This window comes from Bos javanicus, chromosome 10 (genome assembly GCF_032452875.1).
Source record: "Bos javanicus breed banteng chromosome 10, ARS-OSU_banteng_1.0, whole genome shotgun sequence".
Lineage (NCBI taxonomy): Eukaryota > Metazoa > Chordata > Mammalia > Artiodactyla > Bovidae > Bos > Bos javanicus.
In genome coordinates, this window is record NC_083877.1 from 16,287,479 (window position 1) to 16,314,082 (window position 26,604).

The window sequence follows — 26,604 nt, forward strand, 5'->3', positions numbered from 1 at the left end:
TTCCCAGCATCAGGGTTTTAGTACTTTGTATCTCCTAATCCCAAACTCTTAATTTATACCCTCTCCCACCATTTTTCTTTTTAAAGCCTTCTAAAGGATAAAGTTTTAAAATGGGAAAATCCTATTTAACCTCACCTGTTAGTACTCATCCAATCCCGAATTGCTTGGATAAGCCAGAATCCTGCCTCAGGCCTTTTGCCTTAGCTCTTAGCAGGATGGCTCCTCATCCTCAGGTTTAGCTTAAACCACCTTCTCCAAGAGTTTGTCCAGACCACCCCCATCAGAAGTAGTACCATTCCTCCTTCTGTCCTGGTCTGTACTCTATACTTCCTTAATAGTACTTATCACAATCTGTAGACTTATTTACTTGTTTATGGTCTCTCTCCTCAGGTGAAATATGCACTTCTAGGGGATATGCACCTTATGTGTCCAGTTGGCCAGATACTCAGTAAACATGGAGTAAGCATGAAGGAATGGTTTGGGAAGGCTCATGGAAGAGTAGGGCTTTGAGAATGTAAAATAGTTGAGAAGTGACTTATTGAATTTTACTTTTATTAGTTAATTTCATGTATGTGTAAATGGTACAAAAGCTTCGGTGGGGATTAAAAGTTCTCAGTGTTTTGTGACAGAAGGCAACACTGGATAATGGAAAAAATGTTAGAATGGAAATGGCTTTGACAGCAATTAGCTTCATTGGCTTGGGCAAGTTCCTTCTTGGCCTCAGTTTTCTTCACCTGGAAGAGAGTGTGTATTGTTCATGAAGACTTGGAGGTCATCTCATTGACCTGTCACACTATCCTGTGTGTATCCTTTCAGTTCCAGGATTCTTTGTTCTTTCTGTGAACTCTAAAGCTGTTTTCTAAAGGGCTTTCCTCATAGCTCAGTTGGTAAAGGATCCACCTGCAATGCAGGAGACCCCAGTTCAATTCCTGGGTCGGGAAGATCTGCTGGAGAAGTGATAAGCTACCCACTCCAGTGTTCTTGGGCTTCCCTTGTGGCTCAGCTGGTAAAGAATCCACCTGCAATGTGGGAGACCTGAGTTCAGTCCCTGAGTTGGGAAGATCCCCTGGAGAAGGGAAAGGCTACCCACTCCAGTATTCTGGCCTGGAGAATTCCGTGGACTATAAGGTTCATGGGATCATAAAGAGTCAGACACGACCGAATGACTTTCATTTTCAAAGCTGTTCTATAGCATTGGAATAAGGACAAAGGTGAGTGTTAGCTGAAGTAAGTGTGTGATGTGCTGCTTGCTGCTGTCGCTTCAGTCGTGTCCGACTCTGTGCGACCCCATAGACGGCAGCCCACCAGGCTCTGCCGTCCCTGGGATTCTCCAGGCAAGAACACTGGAGTGGGTTGCCATTTCCTTCTCCAATGCATGAACGTGAAAAGGGAAAGTGAAGCCACTCAGTCGTGTCCGACTCTTAGCAACCCTAAGGACTGCAGCCTACCAGGTTCCTCCGTCCACGCTAGACAGTGTTTGAGACATGATTAGTATTAAGTGTGAGCTATTGTTATGATAATGATGATGTATTTCAGTCCTAATCTATACGGTCTCCTTTTGGGGGAAAAAACTGCTAATAGTTTTCATAAGGGTTATGATGTTGATATCTGAGCAGGTTGAATTTAAGATAAAAGGTATAAAACAGGGAAAAGGGGCCATGTGATAAAGGCTATAATCCATAATAAGTTCTAGTGAATACTCACACACCAAATAACAGCATTGATGTTCATGGAGCAAAAACAAAGAAATTCAAGAAACCTACAGGAACAGTTGCAATGTCTACAAGCTACTAAAACTAGGAAATAATAAAAATAGAAGAGAATTCCAGTCTTTGGACAGTTAGGTCATTTTAGTTTACCTTGAAATGTATTTGTTTACCCGAGTCCCTAGTCTTATTTTCCAGTTGGAGTTTGGTAATATTTTCGATAGTATAGCTATACTTTATGTCATATGTTGAAAGATCTGAGAATTGAAGTATTACTGTACTTTAAAGGTCACAATTATTTAAAATTTATTTTACATTAGAACACAGATCAGAGATTTCCCTCCAGGTCCAGTGGTTAAGACTCAATCCTTCCACTGCAGAGGGCATGGATTCCATTCCTGATCAGGGAACTAGGATCCTGCATGCCTTGCAGTGTGGCAAAAAAAAAAAAAAAACAAACTCAGATGAGATTATATTGACAGTTATTTTCTAGTTTTAAAAAAGTAATACATCAAAACTCTTCATTTTTTACTGTTATGCTATTTTAGAATGACACCTTTATTAAAAAAAAAAAGAAAGCAGTGAAGTAGTATATGAAGTAATGCTTGAGGATTTTCACAAATCTGTGACTGAATTGTTATAATACCTTTTGATCTTCTTTGTCACTTAATTAAAACAAAATCAGCCTTAGTGTATGAAGCATAAGTAGACTTAAGACTTTTCTCCTTATATACTTTTATACATATATGTATATAAAACACTTCAGTAGTTGTGACCATACTATACTTCAGTACTATAACCATAAATATTTACCAGTTTATAATTGGTATAATTTAAGTATGTCATGACTTTTTAAAGGTTCCAAGTTTAAAGTCTATTGATATCTTTTCTTTTCATGTCTAGATTTAATTCTTTTCATGTCTAGATTTAATTTTCATGTTCATAAGGAAACATCTGAATGTGTTTAAGCAGATGTATTTCTATCCTAGATATAGTGCGATTCCATTTATGTCCTTTTTATTTTTTCCTTCTCCGCAGACTCAGTATTCATTTAAACAAGTATTTGGCATTCATACCACCCAAAAGGAGCTCTTTGATGTTGTGGCTAATCCCTTGGTAGATGACCTCATTCATGGCAAAAATGGTATGATTCTGGAGTTTTGCTGAATTTTACTTTTTCTCTTCTGGTAAAACTTTTTTGATACTTACATATTTACTTTGTGTTTGGCCTTGAACTCAGTTAATTTATCAGGATTGTGTTAAACCTACTTTTTTGAGCAGTTGATTTTATTTTTTAATTCACTTATTTTTTTTAAATTTCATATTGGAGTATAGTTGATTTACGGAGAAGGCGATGGCACCCCACTCCAGTACTCTGGCCTGGAAAATCCCATGGATGGAGGAACCTGGTAGGCTGCAGTCCATGGGGTCGCTGGGAGTCAGACACGACTGAGCGACTTCACTTTCACTTTTCACTTTCATGCATTGGAGGAGGAAATGGCAACCCACTCCGGTGTTCTTGCCTGGAGAATCCCAGGGACGGCAGAGCCTGGTGGGCTGCCGTCTATGGGGTCACACAGAGTTGGACACGACTTAAGTGACTTAGCAGCAGCAGCAGCATAGTTGATTTGCATTGTTGTATTAGTCTCAGGTGTACAGCTAAATGATTCAGTTGTGCATATATCCATTCTTTTCAGATTCTTTTCCCATATAGATTATTACAGAATACTGAGTAGATTTCCCTGTGCTATACAGTAGGTACTTGTTGGTTATCTATTTTAAATATAGTAGTGTGTGTATGTCAGTCTCAAACTCCCAATTTATCCCTCTCCTTTGGTAACCTTTGGTAATCATAAGTTTGTTTTCTAAGTCTGTGAGACTGTTTCTGTTTTATAAATAGGTTTATTGGTATACTTTTTTTTTTTTAGATTCTACATCTAAGGGATATCATGTGATATTTGTCTTTCTCTGTCTGATTTACTTACTTATTCACTTAGTATGATAATCTCCAGGCCCATCTATGTTGCTGCAAATGACATTATTTCATTCTTTTTATGGCTGAGTAATATTCCGTTTGATACATGTACCATGCCTTTATCCATTCATCTGTTGATGGACATTTGAGGTTGTTTCCATGTCCTGGCTATTGTAAACAGTGCTGCAGCGAACACTGGGGTGCATGTATCCTTTCAAACCATAGTTTACTCTGAATATATGCCCCAGTAGTGGCATTGCTGCATCCTATGGTAGCTCTATTTTTAGTTTTTTAAGGAATCTCCATACTGTTCTCCTAGTGGTGTACCAATTTACATTCCCACCAACACTGCAGGAGGGTTCCCTTATCTCCACGCCCTCTCCAGCATTTATTGTGTATAGACTGTTTGATGATGGCCATTCTGACCAGTTTGAGGGGATATCTCATTGTAGTTTTGATTTGCATTTCTCTAATAACGAGCAATGCTGAGCATCTTTTCATGTGCCTCTTGGCCATCTGTATATCTTCTTTGGGGAAATGTCTATTTAGGTCTTCTGCCCGTTTTTTATTTGATTGTTTTGGATGTAGAGCTGCATGAACTGTATCTTGGAGATTAATCTCTTGTTGGTCACATCATTTACAAATGTTTTCTCCCAGTCTGTTGGTTGTTTTTTCAATTTGTAAATGGTTTCCTTTACTGTGCAAAAGATTTACATTTTAACTAGGTCCCATTTATTTTTGTTTTTATTACCCTTGAAGGTGGGTCCAAAAGTTATCTCACTGATTTATGTCAGAGTGTGTGCTGCTTATGTTTTCCTCTAAGAGCTTTATAGCATTTGGCCTTACATTTAGGTCTTTAATCTATTTTGAGTTTATTTTTGTGTATGGTGTTGGAGAATATTCTAATTTCATTTTTTTTTTTTTTTACATGTAGCTGTCAAGTTTTCTCAGCACCACTTATTGAAGAGACCCTTTTCTCCATTATACATTCTTGCCTCCTTTGTCGCAAATTGACCATAGGTGTGTGTTTCTAGGCTTTCTTTCCTGTTCCTTTGACCTATAATTGTGTTTTTTTGTGTGTGCGAGTATTGTACCATTTTGATTTCTGTAGGTTTGTAGTATAGTCTGAAGTCAGGGAGCCTGATTGCTCCCACTTTGTTTTTCTTTCAAAGGATTGCTTTGACTATTGGGGTGTTTTGTGTTTCTGTATAAATGTAAAGAAAATTTTTGTTTTAGTTTTATGAAAAATGCCGTTGGAAATTTGAGAGAAACTGCATTGAATCTGTAGATTGCCTTGGGTAGTATAGTCATTTTGACAATATTGATTCTTCCAATCCAAGAACAGGGTATAACTTGCCATTTGTGTCATCTTCAATTTCTTTCTTCAGTGTCTTACAGTTTTCAAAGTACAGATCTTTTGCCTACCAAGGTAGGTTCAGTCCTAGGTTTATTCTTTTTGATGTGATAGTAAATGGGATTATTTCCTTAATTTCTCTTTCTAGTCTTTCATTGTTAGTGTATAGGAATGCAAGAGATTTCTGTGTATTAATTTTGTATCCTGCAACTTTACCAGATTCATTGAGGAGCTATAGTAGTTTTCTGGTAGCATCTTTAGGATTTTCTGTGTCATCATATCATCTTCAAACAGTGACAGTTTTACTTCTTTTCCTTCTGGACTTCTTTTTCGTTTCTTCTTGGATTGTGGCTAGGACTTCTAACACATGTTAAGTAAAAATGGTTAGTAAACATCCTCATCTTATTCCTAACCTGAGGGAATGCTTTCAGCTTTTCACCATTGAGTACGGGCGTAAACTGCAGGTTTGTCATATATGGCCTTTATTATGTTGAGGTGTGTTCCCTCTATGCCCACTTTCTGGAGAGGTTTTTGACAAAAGCATTTTTTGCATTTATTGAGATGATCAAAGGATTTTTATTTCTCAGTTTGCTAATGTGGTGAATCACATTGATTGATTTGTGGAAACTGAAAAATGCTGTATCCTTGAGATAAATCCCACTTGAAAATAGTTTAAGATCCTTTTTATGTGTTGACTGAAAAGATGAGTTTTCAAAGTTGTGAGTTAAATTTTATTTGGGGCAAAATGAGGACTGTAGCCCGGGAGACAGCACCTCAGATAGCTCTGAGAGACCGGTTTAAAGAGGTAGTGGGGGAAAGTCAACATAAAGATTTTGGTGAAGAGGAAGTTCAGTGCAATATAGCGCTTACTTTACAAAAGCTTTTCTGCTAGTTGTCAGCTGATGTCACTATGAAGGGATTTAGTGATTTTCTAGATATGAAGAGAGGCAAGGATTTGGATCATGAAATCAGTTCCTGAAAATATCTAACTATCTAAAGACCTTTTCCACCAGTTTCCCTAGAGCACAGAGTGACTCACTGTCCACCCTGAATTCCCCTCAGAGGGTGTTGAAGGTTGGCACCTGAAGCAGCATAGGGTTCAGGCGGCAAATGCTCTTGGCAAGTGCCAGTTTGTAGTTGATAACGTATTGTTGGTTGTGCTTTGCTAGTATTTGGTTGAGAATTTTTGCATCTATACTCCTCAGTCATCTTTGCCTGTAATTTTCTTTTTTGTGATAATTCTTCTCTGATTTTGGTATCAGAATGATAGTGGCCTTATAGAATGAGTCTGGGAGAGTTCCTTTCTCAGCAGTTGTTTTAGAAGAGTTTCAGAAGAATAGATGTTAACTATTCTCTAAACATTTGATAGAATTCTCCTGTGAAACTGTCTGGTCTTGGACTTTTGTTTGTTGGGAGTGCCTTTTTTTTTTTTTAAATGACGTATAGTTGATTTACAATGTTATGTTAATTTCTTCTGTACTGCAGAGTGACTCAGTTATACACATATATATTCTTTTTTATATTTTCAGTTATGGTTTGTCCCAGGATAGTAAATGTATTTCCTTGTGCTATATAATAGGACCTTGTTCATCCATCCTATGTATAATAATTTGCCTCTGCTAACTCCAAACTCCTCCTCCTTCCCTAATCTGTTCTCTATATCTGTGAGTCTGTTTCTGTTTTGTAGATATGTTGATCTGTGTCATATTTCAATTCCACATGTAAGTTTTATCATGTTATTTGTCTTTTTCTGACTTAGTATGGTCATCTCTAAATCCATCCTTGTTGCTGCAGTGGCATTGTTTCATTCTTTTTTGTGTGTGTGTGTGGCTGAGTGATATTCCAGTATCTCTGTGTATGTATGTGTGTACACCATGTCTTTATCTATTCATCTGTCAGTGAACATTTATGTTGTTTCCATGTCTTGGCTATTGTAAACCATGAACACTGGGGTGCATGTATCCTTTCAAAACACGGTTTTCTTTAGATATATGTCCAGGAATGGGATTGCTGCATCCTATAATGGCTCTAATTTAGGCTTTTAAGTAACCTCCATACTGTTCTCCTTAGTGGTATACCAGTTTACAAACCCACCAACAATATAGAAGGGTTCTCTTTTCTCCAGACCCTCTCCAGCATTTGTTGTTTGTAGACTTCTTGATGAGGGCCATTCTGACTGGTGTGACGTGGTACCTTATTGTAGTTCTGAATTGCATTTCTCTAATGACTAGTGATGCTGATGATCTTTTCATGTGCCTCTTGGCCATCTGTATGTCGTCTTCGGGGAGATGTCTACTTAGGTCTTCTGTCCGTTCTGTGATTGGGTTGGTTGTTTTTGTAAAAGAGATGCATGTTGTTCAGTTGCTCTGTTGTGTCTGCTCTGTGACCCCACGGACTGCCGCACGCCAGGCCTCCCTGTCCTTCACCATCTCCCGGAGCTTGCTCAGACTCATGTCCATTGAGTCAGTGATGCCATCCAACCATCTCATCCTCTGTCGTCCCCTTCTCCTCCTGCCTTCAATCTTTCCCAGCATCAGGGTCTTTTCCAGTGAAGTTGGCTCTTTGCATCATGTGGGCAAAGTATTGGAGCTTCAGCATCAGTCCTTCCAATGAATATTCAGGACTGATTTCCTTTAGGATGGACTGGTTGGATCTCCTTACTGTCCAAGGGACTCTCAAGAGTCTTCTCCCACACCACAGTTCAAGAGCATCAGTTCTTTGGCGCTCAGCCTTCTTTATGGTCCATCTCTCACATCCATACATGACTACTGGAAAAACCATAGCTTTGACTATATGGACTTTTCTTGGCAAAGTAATGTCTGCTTTTTAATGCACTGTCTAGGTTTGTCACAGCTTTTCTTCCAAGGAGCAAGCGTCTTTTAATTTCATGGCTGCAGTCACCATCTACAGTGATTTTGGAGCCCAAGAAAATTAAGTCTCTCACTGTTTCCATTGTTTCCCTATCTGTTCGCCATGAAGTGATGGGATCAGATTCCATGATCTTAGTTTTTTTGATTGTTGTGTTTTAAGCCAGCTTTTTCACTCCTCTTTCACCTTCAAGAGGCTCTTTAGTTCCTTTTTGCTTTCTGTTATAAGGATGGTGTCACCTGCATATCTGAGGTTATTGATATTTCTCCCTGCAATCTTGATTCCAGCTTGTGCTTCATCCAGCCTGTCACGTCACATGATATACTCTGCATATAAGTTAAATAAACAGGGTGCATGGGTTGTTTGTATTTTGGAGATATATCCCTTGTTGGTCACAATTTTTGCAAATGTTTTCTCCCAGTCTGTTGGTTGTCTTTTCATTTTGTTGATGGTTTCCTTTTCCGTGCAAAACTTGTAAGTTTGGTTAGGTCCCATTTGTTTCTTTTTGCTTTTATTTTTATTGCCTTGGGAGACTAACCCAAGAAAACATTTGTTACTGTTTATGTCAAAAACATCTTGCCTATGTTCTCTTCTAGAAGTTTTATGATATCCTCTTATTTTGTTTGCTTTCTGGCCATTCCATGTGGCATGCAGGAGTTTTCCAACCAGGGATTGAACCTGGGCCACCACAGTGAAAGCTCCAAATCCTAATCAGTAGACCACTAGGGAACTCCCAGTGTCTTACTATTAGTTATATTATTAAGCCATTTCAAGTTTATTTTTGTGTATGGTGTAAGGGTATGTTCTTTCTTCATCAGTTTACATGTGGCTGTCCTCTTTCCCAACACCACTTGCCACAGACACTGTCTTTTCTCCATTGTATATTCTTGCTTCCTTTATCAAAGATTAGTTGGTAAAAAAAGATTAATTGTTTATAGGTGTGTGGGTTTGCTTTGGGGTTCTCTATTTTGTTCCATTGATCCACCGATCTGTTTTCGTGCCAATATCCTGTTGTTTTGATTACTGTAGCCTTGTAGTATTGTCTGAAGTCTGAGAGAGTTATGTCTCTTGCTTTGTTCTTTTTCCTCAGGATTGCTTTGGCAATTCTGGGTCTTTTGGTTTCATGTTAATTTTAGTATTATTTGTTCTATTTTTGTGAAAAGTACCATTGGTAGTTTAATAGAAGTCACATTAAATCTGTAGATTGCTTTGGGTAGTCTGGCTCTTTTAGAAAAATTAGTTTTTCCAATCCAAGACCATGGGATATATCTTTCTATTTCTTTGAATCATCTTTAGTTTTCTTTATTAATGTTTTATAGCTCTCAGCATATGTCTTTCACCTCCTTGGTGATATTCATTCCTAAGCATTTTGTTTTTTGGTGTGAGTTAAAAGGGATTGTTTATTTGTTGTTGTTCAGATGCCAAGTCATGTCCAACTCTTCACAACCCCATGGACTATATACAGCATGCCAGGCTTCCCAGTCCCTCCATTTCTTGTTTATTTACATTCACTTTTTGCTATTTCATTGTTAGTGTAAAGAAATGCAACTGATATCTGTATGGATACAAGATTAATCTTGTATCCTGCTACCTTACTCTGGAGAAGGCAATGGCCACCCACTCCAGTACTCTTGCCTAGAAAATCCCATGGATGGAGGAGCCTGGTAGGCTGTAGTCCATGGGGTCGTGAAGAGTCGGACATGACTGAGCGACTTCCCTTTCACTTTTCACTTTCATGCACTGGAGAAGGCAATGGCCACCCACTCCAGTGTTCTTGCCTGGAGAATCCCAGGAATGGCGGAGCCTGGTGGGCTGCTGTCTATGGGGTCGCACAGAGTCGGACATGACTGAAGCGACTCAGCAGCAGCAGCAGCAGCAGCAGCAGCAGCAGCTACCTTACTGAATTTGTTTATCAGTTCTAGTGGTTTTGTGTGGAAAAACCACTTTAGGGTTTTCTGTATATGTTATCATGTCATCTGTGTATAATGACAATTTACCTCTTTCTAACCAATGTAATTGCTTTTTATTTCTTTTTCTTGTCTGATTGCTTTGACTAGCACTTCCAATCCTATGTTGAAGAGAAGTGGTGAGAGTGGACATCCTTGTCTTATTCCAGATTTTAGTGGGAAGGCTTTCATTCAGCTTTTCACCATTTTCTGTGGGTTTGTCATAAATAGTTTTTATTATATTGAGATATGTTCCCTCTGTACCCAGTTTCAGAAGGATTTTTATCATGAATGGATATTGAATTTTGTCAAATGCTTTTTCTGCAGCTATTGAGATAATCATGTGGCTTTGGTCCTTTCTTTTATTAATGTGTATCACATTGATTTTATGTATGTTGAATCATTCTTGGAATCCTGGGATGAATCCAACTTGATCATGCTCTATGACTTTTTTAATATGTTGTCGGATTTCAGTTTGCTAGTATTTTGTTGAGAATTTTTGTGACCTTATTCATCAAAGATAATGGCCTGTAATTTTCTCTTTTTCTGTGGTATCCTTGTCTAGTTTTGATGTCAGGGTGAGTGGTGGCCTTGTTGAATGAGTTTGGGAGTGTTCCTAACTGCAGTTTTTTTGGAATATTTTCAGAAGGATAGGTGTTAACACTTCCCTTAATGTGTGATAGAATTTTCCAGTGAGGCCGTGCGGTTCTGGACTTTTGTTTGCTGGAGGTTTTAATCACAGTTTCAATTTCAGTACTTATGATTGGTTTTTTCATATTTTCTGTTTCTTCCTGGTTAGTCTTGGGAGATTATGCCTTTCTAAGAATTTGTCCATTTCTTCTATGTTACCCATTTTATTGGCAAACACTTAATTGTGGTAGTCTCTTCTGATTGTATATATTTCTCTAGTCTCCTATTTCAATTGTAATTTTCTTGATTTGATCCCTCTCCCTTTTTTTCATGAGGAGTCTGGCCATAGGTTTGTGAATTTTGTATACCTTTTCAAATAACCACCTTTAGTTTCATTGTTCTTTTCTGTTGTTTTCTTCATCTCTGTTTCATTTATTTCTGCTCCAACCTTTATGATTTCTCTTTCTTTCTACTCTGAGTTCTGTTTGTTCTTTCTCTAGTTGCTTTTGATATCAGGTTATGTTCTTTACTTGAGATTATTCTTGTATTTTCTAGTGCTTTTTTTTTTAACAATTGCAAAAAGCTACTTATCTTTTTAATTGAAATATAATGATAATATATTAATATATTAATATTAATATTTAATATATTAATATAAATATATTAAATGATAATATAATTTGTATATATTTATAAGGTTACAGCACCTTATATGTATAATTAGATCATTTATATATTGTAATGTGATTGCCATTGTACCAATAATTAGCACCTCTATCATATTTCATAATTATTCTTTCTTTTTAGTAGTTGGAATAATTAAGTTCTAGTCTCTTAGCTAGTTGGATATTTGTAATACAGTTGTTTAGTCACTACGGAGAAGGCAGTGGCACCCCACTCCAGTACTCTTGCCTGGAAAATCCCATGGACGGAGGAGCCTGGTAAGCTGCAGTCCATGGGGTCGCTAAGAGTTGGACACGACTGAGTGACTTCCCTTTCACTTTTCACTTTCATGCACTGGAGAAGGGAATGGCAACCCACTCCGGTGTTCTTGCCTGGAGAATCCCAGGGACGGGAGAGCCTGGTGGGCTGCCATCTCTGGGGTTGCACAGAGTCAGACACAACTGAAGTGACTTAGCAGCAGCAGCAGCAGTCACTAAGTCGTGTCCAACTCTTTGTGACCCATGGGCTGTAGCCTGCCAGGCTCCTCTTGCCAGGATTTCTCAGGCAAGAATACTGGAGTGGGTTGCTATTTCTATCTCCATTATAATATAGTACTGTTGTCTATATTCACTGTACTGTGCATTATATCTCTAGGTCTTATTTACCCTTGTTGTAAGTAGTAAACTTAACATCTCTTCTCTCCTCCCACTTACTGTTCCCAAGTAACCCCTGTTTTACTTGATTTTTACAAGTTTGGCTTTATAAAATTCCACAAATAAGTGACATCAGAGTACTTGTTTGACTTAGCTCACTTAGCATAATGTGCTCAAGGTTTATCCAGGTTGTCTCAAATGGCAAGATTTTATTCCTTATTATGAAAGTGAAAGTCACTCACTTGTGTCCGACTCTTTGTGACCCCATGGACTATACAGTCTATGGAATTCTCCAGGCCAAAATACTGGAGTGGTAGCTGTTCCCTTCTCCAGGGTATCTTCCCAATCCAGGGATCGAACCCAGGTCTCCTACATTGCACACACATTCTTTCCAGCTGAGCCACCAGGGAAGCCCTTTCCTTATTACAGCTGAATAATATTCCATTGTGTTTATATAACATATTTCTTTGTCCATTGGTTTGTGGATGCTTAGGTTGTTTCCACGTCTTGGCTATTGTAAATAATTCTGAAATGAATGGGGGGTGTAAATATCTTTTCAAGGTAGTTTTAAAATTTTATTCAGAAACTTCATTGTGTTTAGGTATGTTTCTTCTGTACCCAATCTGCTTAGGGTTTTTATCATGAAAGAATGTTGTATTTTGTCAAATTGTTTTTCTGCATCTATTGAGATGATCATGTGATTTTATCTTTTATTAATATGTTTATTGAATTCCTTACATTGAACCATCCTTACATTCAAGGCATAAATCCCACTTGGTTGTTATGTATAATTATTTTTAACTGTTCTTGAATTCAGTTTGCTGATACTTTGTCGAGACTTCCTGTTCCTATATTCATCAGGGATGTCGGGTCTGTAGTTCTCATTTCCTGCGGTGTCATTACCGGGCTTTGGTTTCAGGTTAATGCTGGCCTCATAGAATGAGTTTGAAAGTTCCCTTCTCAAATTTTTGTGAAGAGCTCGAGAAGGACTGATGTTGGTGACTCTTTAAATGTTTGGTAGAATTCTTCAGTGTAACCATCTTGTCCTCGGGTTTTCTCTGTTGGAAGGTTTATGATTACTGATTTAATCTATTTGGTTATTATTGGTCTGTTTATATTTTCTATTTCTTCCTGATTCAGTCCTCTTTTTAAAGTTTATATTTTATATTGGAGTGTAGTTGATTAAGAATGTCATGTTAGTGTACAGCAAAGTGGTTCACTTCTGCGTATACTTGTATCTGTTCTTTTTCAGGTTCTTTCCCAGTTTAGGTTATTACATAATACTGACTAGAGTTCCCTGTGCTATATAGTAGGTCCTTGTTGGTTATCTATTTTAAATAAGCAGTGTTTATATGTCAATCCCAAAATACCAATTTACCCCTTCCCTTTGGTAACCTTGTTAAGTTTGTTTTCTAAGCCTGTGAGTTTGTTTGTTTTGTAAGTAGGTACATTTATCATTTTTATTTTTTTTTAGATTCTGCATATAAGCAATATCATGTGATATTTGACTTAGCTTCACTTAGTCTGATAATCTACAGGCCCATCAATATTATGCACATGGCATTATTTCATGCATTTTAATGGCTGAGTAATATTCCATGTGTTTGTATACCACAATTTCTTTATCTCTTCCTCTGTTGATGGACATTTAGGTTGTTTCCACATCCTGGCTATTGTAAATAGTCCTGCAGTAAACACTGAGGGGCATGTATCTTTTTGAGTTACAGTTTTCTCCAGGTGTATTCCCAGTAGTGGGATTGCTGGATCTTCTTTTCCAGTTTGGATTCCTTTTATTTCTTCTTCTTCCCTGTTTTCTGTGGTTAGGACTTCCAAAACTATGTTGAATAAAACTGGTGATAGTGGACATCCTTTTCTTGTTCCTGAGCTTCTTAATGGGAATTCATTCCGCTTTTCACCATTGAGTAAGTGACGTTAGCTGTAGGTTTTTCACATATGGCCTTTATTGTGTTCCCTTAGTACCCACTTTCTGGACAGTTTATCAAATGCTTGCTGAATTTTTTCAAAGGCATTTCTGCACCTATTGAGATGATCATATATATGGCTTTTATTCAGTTTGTTAATGTAGTGTATCACACTGACTGATCTGCGGATATTGAAAAATCATTGCATACCTGGGATAAATCCCTCTTGATCATGGTGTGTGATGCTTTTAATGTATTGTTAGGTTTGCTTTGCTAGTACTTTGCTGAGGATTTTTGTGTCTTTGTTTATCAAGAGATGAGCAGCGTATTCATCTGTGTAATTTTTTTTTTGAGGTATTCTTGACTTTTTTATCAGGATTATAATGGCCTAATAGAATGGGATTATTTCTTCTGCAATTTTTTTGGGATAGTTTCAGAGGGATAGATACAAACTCTTCTTTAAATGTTTGATATTTGCCTGTGAAGCCATCTGTTTCTGGACTTTTTTGTTTGGGATTTTTCCAGTCAGTTTCAATTTTAGTACTTGTGATTGGTCAGCAAACCAGATTTTAGTTTCATTGCTCCTTTCTGTTGTTTTCTTCATCTCTATTTAATTCTGCTCTAATCTTTATAAATTCTTTTGTTCTACTTGATTTGGGTTTTGGTTGTTCTTTTTCTAGTTGTTTTGGTGGTGATGGTGGTGGTTTAGTTGCTAAGTCGTGTCTGACTCTTGTGACCGCATGGACTGTAGCCTGTCAGGCTCCTCTGTCCATGGGATTCTCCAGGCAAGAATACTGGAGTGGGTTGCCATTTCCTTCTCCAGGGGATCTTCCCGACCCAGGAATTGAACCTGGGTCTCCTGCATTGCAGGCAGATTCTTTACCGACTGAGCAACAAAGTTGCTTTAGGTGTAAGGGTAAGTTGTTTGAGATTTTTCTTGTTTTCTGAGGTAAGACTGTATTGCTATAAACTTCCCTGTTAGAACTGCTTTTCCTGCATCACATAGGTTTTTAATTATTATGTTTTTGTTGTCATTTATCTTCAGGTATTCTTTGATTTTCTGATTTCTTCAGTGATCTATCAGTTGTTTAGTAGCATCGTTTAGCCTCCACTTGTTTGGGTTTTTTTGACAGTTTTTTTTCTTGTGATCGATTTCTAATCTTCTAGTGTTGTGGTCAGAAAAGATGTCTGATATGATTTCAATTTTCTTAAATTTACTGAGACTTATTTTGTTATCCAGCATATAATCTATCCTGGAAAATGTTTCATGCGCACCTGCGACGAATGTGTATTCTGTTGCTTTTGGACAGGATGTTCTATAAATATCAGTTAAGTCTCTGGTGAGAAGTGTCATATAAGGCCTGTGTTTCCTTATTGATTTTCTGTGTGGATGGTCTGTCCACTGATGTAAGTGGGCTGTCAGAGGCTCCCTATTACTGTTTTACTGTGATTTCTCCATTTGTGTTGTCAGCATTTACCTTATTTATTGAGGTATCGAGTAGTTAATATTAAGTGTTTTCTAATACAGTATTAGAAATATTATAAGTGAAGAACTTTTAAGATACAACCCATTGTGACTTTCACTATATAATTGTGGCTTGTTATGTTGTAGGTCTCCTTTTTACATATGGTGTGACGGGAAGCGGAAAAACTCACACTATGACTGGTTCTCCAGGGGAAGGAGGGCTGCTTCCTCGCTGTTTGGACATGCTCTTTAACAGTATAGGGTCATTTCAAGCTAAACGATATGTAAGTGTGTGTGGTTTTTTTTAAATTGTATTGTGACTCTCACTAAAAGACATAGGTGCTAAAATACCTGTGAATATAATTATTAAGGGAGAGCTAAGGCGCTGAATACCTTTTAAAACCTTAAATGTGTTTAAATGTTAACTGTCTTGTTTCTTAAATATATTTCTTACTATTTATGACAAAGTCTAAAAATTATGGTCTGATTTTTGCCCTCACTTCAAGGTTTTTAAATCTAATGATAGGAATAGTATGGATATACAATGTGAAGTTGATGCTTTATTAGAACGGCAGAAGAGAGAAGCCACACCCAATCCAAAGACCCCCTCTAGCAAGTAAGTAATTATATGTTTTAATTCTGGCCTCATGGGAACCCTGTCTGGTCAGGTCAGAAGTGGAGAAGTTGGTCTGACAATTGACTTTAGTGAGATAAAAGTTGAGGGATGTTCTTAATTATTTTTGCTCAGATGTTCTATTTGGTTTTGAATGCACTGCTCTTGAATCACTGTGTAGGGAAAAGGTGCCACTCGGGGTGAAAGAAGGTGTAAAAGTCTGTGCCGTGTATCTGGGAAGACATGGGAGAACGTTGGCCCAGCCATGAGTATGAATAAAGTTGCTCTGTGCATTCTTGCTTGTAATAGAGGTCATTTCTCATAATGTGTAAGATGAGATTGAGACTTTTTTTTTCTTTTTTCAGACGACAAGTAGATCCAGAGTTTGCAGATATGATAAATGTACAAGAATTTTGCAAAGCAGAAGAGGTTGATGAAGATAGTGTCTATGGTGTATTTGTCTCTTATATTGAAATATATAATAATTATATATATGATCTATTGGAAGAGGTGCCATTTGATCCCATAAAGCCTAAGTAAGTAGTGGAGAGAGTCCCTTCTTAGCTGACTAACCTTGACGAAGTCACTTCACATCAGTGACCTTAGTTTCCTCAGCTATAAATGGGGATAAAGCTTACTTCTGTTTTAAAAATGAAATATAACTCATATATCATGCAGTTGGTGTGTGGTGAATAGTTCTGTTATTTACTTGATATATAGTTAGTTGTATTAGGAAAACCAGTGGTTAAAGCATCTAAGGAGAATATTTGCTTTAGACTTTACTTTTGGAGAAGGAAATGGCAACCCACTCCAGTATTCTTGCCTGGAGAATCCCATGGATGGAGGAGCCTGGTGGGCTATAGTCCAGAGGGTCGCAAAGAGTCATGACTGAGCGACTTCACTTTCACTTTACTTTTAAAAACTCTTGGCCCTAGGCTATATTTTGAGAAAGATCTTAATTGTATAAATAAGTGTCCCTATAGATGTGCCTTGGGGCTACCTTTCAAGAACCTAACACTTAATGTTGGGAATTTGCAGCCTGTAATCTGTGTCCTGGTGATCTCCACAGAATGGAGCCTAAAGCTGCTGTCTGCACAGCTCATAGTCACATACCTTCCATCATTGATTAATAAGAAGCGACATCCGTATTGTCATTGCACCAGAGTTAAAAGACTGTGCCTTAGATTTCCTTGGGTCTTGCCCTGCTGAGACTGAAGGCCAGCTACAGTCTGCATTACATGTTACCTCTGTGCCAGAGTGGACTCCAGAGTCTCACGTCTAATAACAGTACCTTGTTCATAGTCTTCAGCTAAATGCTTGTCTTCAATGCTATCTGTTAGGGCCTCTTAAGACGTGAATAATGTGAAGACCTGTATTATATATTTAACATTTGCGTATATGACTCAGTCAGATATTATTGAAGGAACAGCTAGATTTGGAAAACCATTACACTGAGGTGTCAGTATATCCACTTTATATTATAAATATAATATTTATATTAAAGAGTTTATAGACTATTTTATAGATGAATTACTTTTTAACTTAGTATTTATATTAAATACTTAGTGTTTATAGACGAAATTATTATCAGGCTTCCCTGGTGGCTCACTTGGTAAAGAATCCGCCTGCAATGCAGGAGACCTGGGTTCGATCCCTGGGTTGGACGGATCCCCTGGAGAAGGAAATAGCAACCCACTCCAGTATTCTTGCCCGGGAAATCCTATGGACAGAGGAGCCTGGCAGGCTATAGTCCGTGGGGTCCTAAGAGTTGACATGACTTGTCAACTAAACCACCACAGACTAATTACTTGTTTCAAAGTGTCAGTTGTGTGTACCAGTTTCCTAAACTTTTTTGATGTCATTTGTTGCTACCAATCACTTTCACTCTGCACATGTACCAAGTTTCTGTTTGATCTGTTCCAAATGAGATTGTTTTCTAAGAAGCCTATCTTGTTTATATTATGTAAATGACTGACAAATGTGACTGTATGCCTTGTAACCTTCCTGGTAACACCTTGAATGAACTCACAGGGTGCTTATTTGGCAGTGAATTCATTTTGTTAGGGTGGTGTTTAACCTGTTTTGTTTTTTTTTTTTTGAGCTGATTTAAGGTTTAGTTTTTGATGCAATGAAGGAGAATTTTAAAGATATGACTCATTGTAACTGTCACATACTCTAGACTGAATGTGTTGTTATGAGATGGCTGCTGTAGAAACAGTAACGTCTGCCTTATTCCTTTGGTAGGTGGAACAGTTGCAGCACACCCATGAGGAACACAGATTTTGTGTATGTGATGTGTTGACTCTTTTCTTAAGGAGAAGGGTGCAGTTATACTAGTGGTTGGCATTTGTGGCATGTTCGCATGTAGGTGATTTTTCATTGGTCCTGGGCCGGCTGCTACCTTATCTAAGTCCCTTCTTCCTGAGAAATCTGCCATTGGCTGAATAATGGTGGCTGGTGACTGTTTCTGCCCCAACTATTCACACGACTGAGGCCAAACAGGCAGCATCTTCCCCATCTTCATCCTACCTTAAGAGTAAAACTTGACCAGCCACTTTGAAAGGATTGCCACTCCTGGTATATACCAAACTCCTTCTGAATTTGTTTTGTTGTTGACAGAACCAGCTCAATCTGTTGATCTTTTAAAATTAAGAAAATGCTAGATTTTGATGCTTAACCTTTGCATGTGATGGTGCTTACCACTACTGTGATCTCTGATTAGTAAGTGTTGTTTCATGTGCTTTGTAGGAATCAATTAGAGCAAAGCTTTTATAACAAAATAGATTCCTGTTATGTAACTAATCTTAACTGTGTATCCTTATTCTTATCCAAGTGTAATATTCTTCTGGAGTCTTGCTTAGGCTTATTCCCATTGTAAGAATGGATATCATGTTGCCTGACATTTTAGTCCTTAAGTCCTGGGATAGTTTAGGAAACGAATGTTTTTTTCTTTCCCCTAGACCTCCACAATCTAAACTGCTTCGTGAAGACAAGAACCATAACATGTACGTTGCAGGATGTACAGAAGTAGAAGTGAAATCTACTGAGGAGGCTTTTGAAGTTTTCTGGAGAGGTTAGAAGCAGAGTTAGAAGTACAAATATATAAAGTGATAAATATAATCCTGAAAGTTGCTACTCTACTGACAATACTTTTTAGTTGGGTAGAAAGTATATACACTGAAATGAGCAATGATTTCTCTGTCACTGTAGGCCAGAAAAAGCGACGAATTGCTAACACACATTTGAATCATGAGTCGAGCCGTTCCCATAGTGTGTTCAACATTAAATTAGTTCAGGCTCCCTTGGATGCAGATGGAGACAACGTCTTACAGGTAAAGGTTTAATGTGTGGAGTTTTTCCTGTTCTGAATCCTTAATTTAGGAATTAGGGTTAAATCATGAAGGTTTCATTACACTGAATACTGTGCTAGAATTATCTTATGTGTAGCTGATGACATTTTTAAAAAATGTTCCATTAATTAGGTAGTATAGTTCTGGGAAGTGTTAGTTGCTCATGACTCAGTCGTCCGACTGTTTGAGACCCCATGGACTGTAGCCTGCCAGGCTCCTCTGTCCATGGGATTCGCCAGGCAAGAATACTGGAGTGGGTTACCATTCCCTTCTCCAGGGGATCTTCCGGACCCAGGGATAGAACCTGAGTCTCCCGCATTATAGGCAGATTCTTTACCATCTGAGCCACCAGGGAAACTCTTGTTCTAGGAAACCGGCTATTAAATCATAGAACCTGGAATTTTGTTGTGAAAAAGATTTACAAATCTTTATAAATATCTAATAGAGGAGACAAAATATGATTCATTGTTTTTCTCTGAAGACTCATTTTGTATGTAGAAATTGTTCCTGGTTTTAAAATGTTACCAACAAACTTTTCAGGAGTGGTCAGTTTTAGACTGTTCTCTCTTGGTGACAGGCCAGTGGAGCCTGCAGCTGCTGGTCACTGTTTAAAGCTGGGCCTTTTATGCTGCAAGGCTTATATTAATTAGTAACAGCATCTGAGCCTGAATGTAAAAATCATTTAATGAGTTTAAGGTATTAAAATGTAATCCCATTCAAAACATACTGTGAAATTGTGGTATATCACAAAGGTTTTCAGATGGCAGTAGATGGTACGGCATGGTACTAAAGACCACCAGGATTTGAATTCTGGTTTGTATGCATTTACTAGCTGTAATTACCTAGTTGTTATAAACTCCTCTACATAATAAATAATTTCTATGTGATAAACAATTTCTGCATACAAAATGAGTCTTCAGAGAAAAACAATGAATCATAACATATTTAATCCCCTCTATTAGATATTTATAAAGATTTGTAAACCTTTTTCACAACAAAATTCCAGTTGTAATGCTGTGAGGATTAAATGAGGTGATGCATGTAAAGCCATTGCTTGGCTTACAGTCAGCACTTGATAAATGTTAGCTAGAAAATGCTTCTCAGTCTCTATACACTTGCTTTCCTCTGAATCACATCTAATGTATTAGTAATATCAGTTATGTGTCTCTTGACTTTCTTATAAAAGTTATTAGAGTATCATGAAATTATTACGCTGTAAGATTATTAAATATCTCATTATACAAATGTTTAGTCTTGCTCTAGACTATTTAGCAGACATTTATTGAGCTCCTACTGAGTACTTGAAACTGCGGTACTGGAGATGAAGTGGCTAAAAGACAGAGTTCCTGTTTTTATGGAGCTTACAGTGTAACATAGTCTGCAAGTAATGTCATGAGGATATTTATCATATGCTTTTAGTAAACTGTTCCCCCCAAACATGTATCCTTCCCCCTTATTATGCATTTTGTATTATGTAAACCTTATATTCGTAAGACTTAATTTCACTTGAACATATTTAAAGAACACTGTAAACTCATGTGATTGGCATTATCTTCCCTTCAGGAAAAAGAACAAATCACTATTAGCCAGTTGTCCTTGGTAGATCTTGCTGGAAGTGAAAGAACTAACCGGACAAAAGCAGAAGGGAACAGATTACGTGAAGCTGGTGAGCAAAGCATAGTATTTACTTATTGCTACAACTTTCAAAAACTCGCAGTGCCAGTTTATTGCCTGCTTATTGATGGTTTAAGCCTAACTGTCTGAAATTTGACTAAAAATTTAGAGGCTAAGTGACTAGTGCTTCTTCTTTAGTTACGCTGGTTTCATGTTGATCGGTTACACTAATTTCTCTAAGAATGATGTGGTGGTTTAGTCGCAAAGTCATGTCTGACTCTTGGGACCCCATGGACTGTAGCCCTCCAGGCTCCTCTGTCTGTGAGATTTTCCATGCAAGAATACTGGAGTGGGTTGCCAATTCCTTCTCTAGAGGATCTTTCCAACTCAGGGATTGAACCTGCGTCTCCATGCTGCAGGTGGTCTCCTACCTTGCACGCAGATTCTTTACTAAGCCACCAGGGAAGCCTAAGAGTGAGGAAAAGTGACTAAATATAAAGTAAGTTATATTCCTGTTGAAAGTGTTATATCTATGGCTAGAGTGGTCCATAAAATTAAGTGATTTAATAGTTCCTCCAACATTCACAGTGGTAAAAATCGGCTTCCGGAGATAGGAAAAATCTTTGAACACAAAAGCCATCTGAAATCTGTTTTTCTTTTTTAATTTTTCATTTAGTACAGCCATTTATGATATGATTTATGCTAATAACATTCATGGAGTACCTACTGTGTTACAGGAATTGAAGACATACCTAGTACAAGAGAGGCAAACAGCTAGTAGAGCGTGAGGGAGGTGAGCAGCAGGTGCTATGGGAATACAGAGCCAGGCTGTTCCATCCATTCTGGGGCTGTATGTGAGATGGGGCTTTGGCGAAGAATGCGTGTAGCTGATGAGGCATGAGCTCTTAGAAGAGCAATGGGATTAAAGCCATCATCCCTGGGAGAACATGGCATGGTCAGGGCAGCTGGAGTGGAGGGTGTGGGTTGGTGAACTGTGGCCCCTGAGGCAGGAGGGCAAGGCAAGTTCATGAAGACCCTGGACTATCACATTAGTGTGAATTTCTTGTTGTAGGAATAACGGTGACTACCAATTATTAAGGGCTGAGTATTTATCATAGAATCTACTGTATATCGGAGAAGGCGATGATACCCCACTCCAGTGTTCTTGCCTGGAGAATCCCAGGGACGGGGGAGCCTGGTGGGCTGCCGTCTATGGGGTCGCACAGAGTTGGACACAACTGAAGCAACTTAGCAGCAGCAGCAGTAGCAGCTACTGTATATGGGCTTGATTTCTTGATTCTGACTTTACAGGATTGGATCATACCCATTGTGTCAGACTGGAAGAGGTTAAGTAATTTTCCCAAGGTTAGAGCCTGGTTCAAACCCAGGTTGGTTGAACTTCCAAAACTTGTTATCTTTCTGCTGTTACACAGCCAGTGAAGGATCAGTTTTAAAAAGATTTTCCCAGTGTAGTAGATTAATTATCAGAGGCAAGTCTGGAGAGATGAAAACCAGTTGGGAACCTTTTGCAGTAATTCAGATGAGCAGTCCTGTCACCTGGAGGCAAAGGTCAGCCAAAACTAAGAGCTAGTTTGGAAGCAGGCCCAACTGGATGTGGAGAGGAAGGAAGAGAGGAGGATAAATCAAAGAAAACCTTGATTGAGGAGAAGTAGTTTGAGGTGCAGGTGTGGGCAGCTAAGAGTTGTATGTTGCACATACTCAATTTATTCAAGTGTAGGTGCCTAGCAACTGGATGCAGAGGTAGGTAGATATGGAAGGAGAGAGATTTGACTTGAGGATTATAGGTTTAGGTTTTGCCAGTGAAGACATGATTGAAGCGATGGGGAAGATAAGATTATTCATGGAGTAAAAGGAGGAACACTGAGGGCAGGGCCTCGAGGACAATAGATCCTTGAGTCTGGGAAGGACAGTAGCGGGTAATAGCCAGGTGGCTTGGAGTTATGAAGTGACTCAACACACACTTTTTAAAAAATTTTTTATTTTTTGCTATTCCGAGTCTTTGTTGCTGCGTGTGTTTTCTCTGGTTGCAGTGAGGGGGTCTACTCTCCAGTTGCAGCATGCAGGCTTCTCATTGTGGTGGCTTCTCTTGCTGAGAAGCAGGGGCTCTAGAGTGCACGGGCTTCAGTAGTTGCAGGGCATGGGCTCAGCAGCTGTGGTGCACTGGCTTAGCTGTTCTGCATGAGTGTTCAGTCGTGTCTGATTCTTTGTGACCTGGTGGACTGTAGCCCACCAGGCTCCTCTGTACATGGGATTTTCCAGGTAAGAATACTGGAGTGGGTTGCCATTTCCTTTTCCAGGGGATTTTCCCAACCCAGGGATTGAACCTGCATCTCTTGTGTCTCCTGCATTGGCAGGCAAATTCCTTACCACTGAGCCACCTAGGAAGCTCTGGGCTTAGTTGCCCAGGACTAACAGCACACACGCAGTATATACGTCTATATGAAAAGACAAAGCATCCAGAATCCATATCACAAGAGGAAGGACTGACCTTGGAAAAGCAGGTTTAGCTGGATTGGAAGGAAAGAAGAAACCTGAGGATTCTGATGCTTTGGGGACAAGAACAGAAACCTTATCAGTGTTGACATGATGGGGAAGAGGTGACACGGTTAGGGAGTTAAAAGTAGACTGGGGCTGGTTTGTGGCTGGGGCACATGACAACCTCAGGTTTCTAGAGGTTTCGGAGTTCTGAGTGACAAGGTTCAGGGCGTGGCTATAATGCTAGAGAAAGATTTCCTGGACTTGCCGTCTGGGCCCTCTGATGTCATGTTAGAGTGACCTTCCTGTTAGATGCTGAAGTTGACCCAGGAGCTGGCATGTAAGGGGAATGTGTTTGAAGAACAACAGCAAGGGACTAGGAAAATGCGGCTGGCCGCCTGCTGCTCACCATCCTTTTAATATGTCATGCTTTTAGAAAGTAGGCAACTTTTATTCACAAGGCTGCAGGAGAAGCACCACTCTTCTGGGAAATAAAAATAAGGTTGTACGGTTTTGCATCATGGGTGGGGTGAAGCCTGTGGATATGATTCAGAATATTTTAGAATGTATACCATAAAATACAGGATTACAAAGAAACCAATTAGACTTAAATGTGTTTTTAAAAGTTTTCTTAAAACCTTTGTCATACAGTAATTTATGTGCTTTATTAATGCCTTAAACCTGACAGCATGTCTATAACTACATAATTTCAAAGTAGCAATGAATGTAAGTATCTTGAGATAGGCAATAAACTGTTATAAAAGTTATCTGTGACTTCTGTTGATTAAAAAGCACAAGTACTACTATTACCATTACCGTAGGTGTTTGGCCTACATTCATAATTGAAGAAATAGCTAAATTTCAGAGGTTAGTAAGAAAAAAGATGCATTTACTTCCCAACCATGTATGCACACTCCCTGAAGTGTACCCATGGACTACATCCAGATCACAGGTGGCCATTGGAGAAAGAGATGGAATGGATCATTCTGTGAGAGGTCTGAGGGTATGGCAAGTCTGCTAGCAGCGATATGGGTTTTGAAGAACACATGGAAGAACGGAGGAAGGACAGTGCGAGCTGGGGTCAAGGGGGAGAAAGCATGAATCATGGAATATCTTGGAGGCACAGATGAGCTCTGTATTTTGAAAGGTGGCCAAGAATGAAAGCATGGTTTCAAAATGAAAAAACTTTTCTGTGTTGTAATACTTTTAGGGTTTCTGCAGGTGAGATCTCCTGTATTGTTGGCTTGATAGATCTGTCAGACTTGCCCTAACTCAGAAATTCAAACGAGTGGCCAGGACTAACAAGCATGCTGCCTAAGAAACCTTCTTTAGATATAGAGGGAACAGATTTAGTTGGCTCTTGAGACACCTGACTGGTAGAAACAGGAGCTCCTTCTGGTGCAAGGGAGACATCGATGTCTGGATGGAGCAAACTGTAGCCTGAAACAGGGGCATGGTTTAGAGGATATTAAACATCTGTACTCAATATCCTCTTTCATGGCATTTAAGATTTGAAACAAACCTTACGGGTCATGAAGTATAATGTTACATTCAGTGGAGAGTCTTTACATAAGAATCCTGGTACTTACACTCTCCTGCAACATTGCCATATATGGACAGTTCTTTAAGCTGAGCCCACTAAAATCTGTCATTTGTAATTTCTATCTAAGAGTTCCATGAAGTAGATATTTCACAGACAAACAGACCATGCTCTAGCTACTCCATTGGTGTCTTCAAATGACTTCTGTGTACATTTTTCTATCAGGTAACATTAACCAGTCACTAATGACACTGAGAACATGTATGGAGGTCCTGAGAGAGAACCAAACTTATGGTACTAACAAGGTGAGCAGCAGCCTTTGGTTGTTTGTATACTTTGTGTAGTTTTGTTTGTGTGCAGTTTCTGCCTGATGTATTTGGGTTTGAATATATTTATAGATGGTTCCATATCGAGATTCAAAGTTAACCCATCTGTTCAAGAACTACTTTGATGGGGAAGGGAAAGTACGCCTGATCGTGTGTGTGAATCCAAAGGCTGAAGATTATGAAGAAAGCTTGGTAATTTTAATGCCTTTATGAAATCTGAGTTTCTGTAGAGAAAACCATTTACATGTGAAGAATAACATTTTGAACATTTTAAAAACTGATACAGAACCACTGGTTACAGAAGTGAACTAATGACCAATCTATTACTGTCTTACTGATTTCTGAAGAAAGACTGCAAACGCTTATATATAAAAACAAAATCAAACCCTGTTTTGTATCTTAGCAAGTAATGAGATTTGCAGAAGTGACCCAAGAAGTTGAAGTAGCCAGACCAACAGACAAGGCCATATGTGGTTTAACACCGGGGAGGCGATACAGAAACCAGGCCCGGGCAGGTCCTGTTGGAGACGGTATGAGCTGCTGTGCGTCATCTGCCTGCTGCTGAGTCTGTCTCTCTCTTTTTTAAATCTATTTCACTTAAGAAAACTGTTCACTTTCTTTCCCCTCAACAAACAAGTGCAAAAAAAAGTCTGAACCAAAGTATAAATCACATTTCTTTTATTATATACTGACATTTTTTTCATTTTTTCTTCTTTACAACTCATATAACTCATTTTTAAGGAAATATGATGACCCAACAAAGTACACTGTTAATTGGACTGGGGCTCTTACCAGTGTTAAACTTGTTTGAATAACTCTTTCTCTCCTGTGTAACTTTATTTTTTAAACAACTCCATACAGAACCGCTGGTTTCAGAAGTGGTTTTACAGAGTTTCCCACCTTTGCCATCCTGCGAACTTCTGGATGTCAATGATGAGCAGACTCTTCCCAGGCTGATCGAAGCACTAGAGAGACGACATCACCTACGACAGATGATGATTGAGGAGTTTAACAGGCAGTGTAAGGGCAAGCTGTTTATAGTCATCTTAACAGGAGAAACTTGCAGGGAGTTTTGTGTTGGGACAGCATCTTTCAAGGAAGGGTTGCCTCTGAACTTTAGTAGCCCCCAAGGCATCATTTTATATCCTAAGAACGTAAAGCAGAAGATCAAAGTGGATGTGAATGTCTCCCTTTTAAAAATTAACAGTCATGATGAAAGGGATAAGAGCTACTTCTTAGCTCCTACTAGTTATTTATATGCAAGGCATTTAACATGTATTATTACATCATAATAACTGTATCTTTGAGAAAATTACTTAATCCTTTATTTCTAGTTTCTGACTGCAAAATGGGATTATAATTGTTCCTGCCTCAGAGGGGGAGTGTGTTAAATATAAGGGTAAGAGGTGATATATGAAAATCACATATGACATCCTGGTACATAGGAAGTGCTCACTGAATGTATGTATTCTTATCACCATCA

The 26,604-nt window shown here is 38.6% G+C and overlaps 1 protein-coding gene across 9 annotated transcripts in view; it reads left to right on the forward strand.

Moving 5' to 3' along the window:
* The window catches only part of KIF23 (kinesin family member 23), a 72,657-nt gene that overhangs the window by 24,740 nt on the left and 21,313 nt on the right, over positions 1–26,604 (forward strand). For 5 of the 9 annotated variants that reach the window (XM_061430203.1, XM_061430201.1, XM_061430200.1 and 2 more), the window contains exons 4-15: positions 2,745–2,850; positions 15,330–15,466; positions 15,689–15,798; positions 16,161–16,331; positions 18,040–18,081; positions 18,756–18,868; positions 19,006–19,127; positions 20,709–20,811; positions 25,021–25,100; positions 25,194–25,313; positions 25,525–25,651; positions 25,983–26,141. In XM_061430203.1, the coding sequence (XP_061286187.1) occupies positions 2,745–2,850; positions 15,330–15,466; positions 15,689–15,798; positions 16,161–16,331; positions 18,040–18,081; positions 18,756–18,868; positions 19,006–19,127; positions 20,709–20,811; positions 25,021–25,100; positions 25,194–25,313; positions 25,525–25,651; positions 25,983–26,141 (1,390 nt within the window). Of the gene's footprint in view, positions 1–2,744; positions 2,851–3,041; positions 3,116–15,329; positions 15,467–15,688; positions 15,799–16,160; positions 16,332–18,039; positions 18,082–18,755; positions 18,869–19,005; positions 19,128–20,708; positions 20,812–25,020; positions 25,101–25,193; positions 25,314–25,524; positions 25,652–25,982; positions 26,142–26,604 lie in introns of those variants that run through there. The other 4 variants (XM_061430202.1, XM_061430205.1, XM_061430207.1 and 1 more) reach the window with 2 other exon arrangements.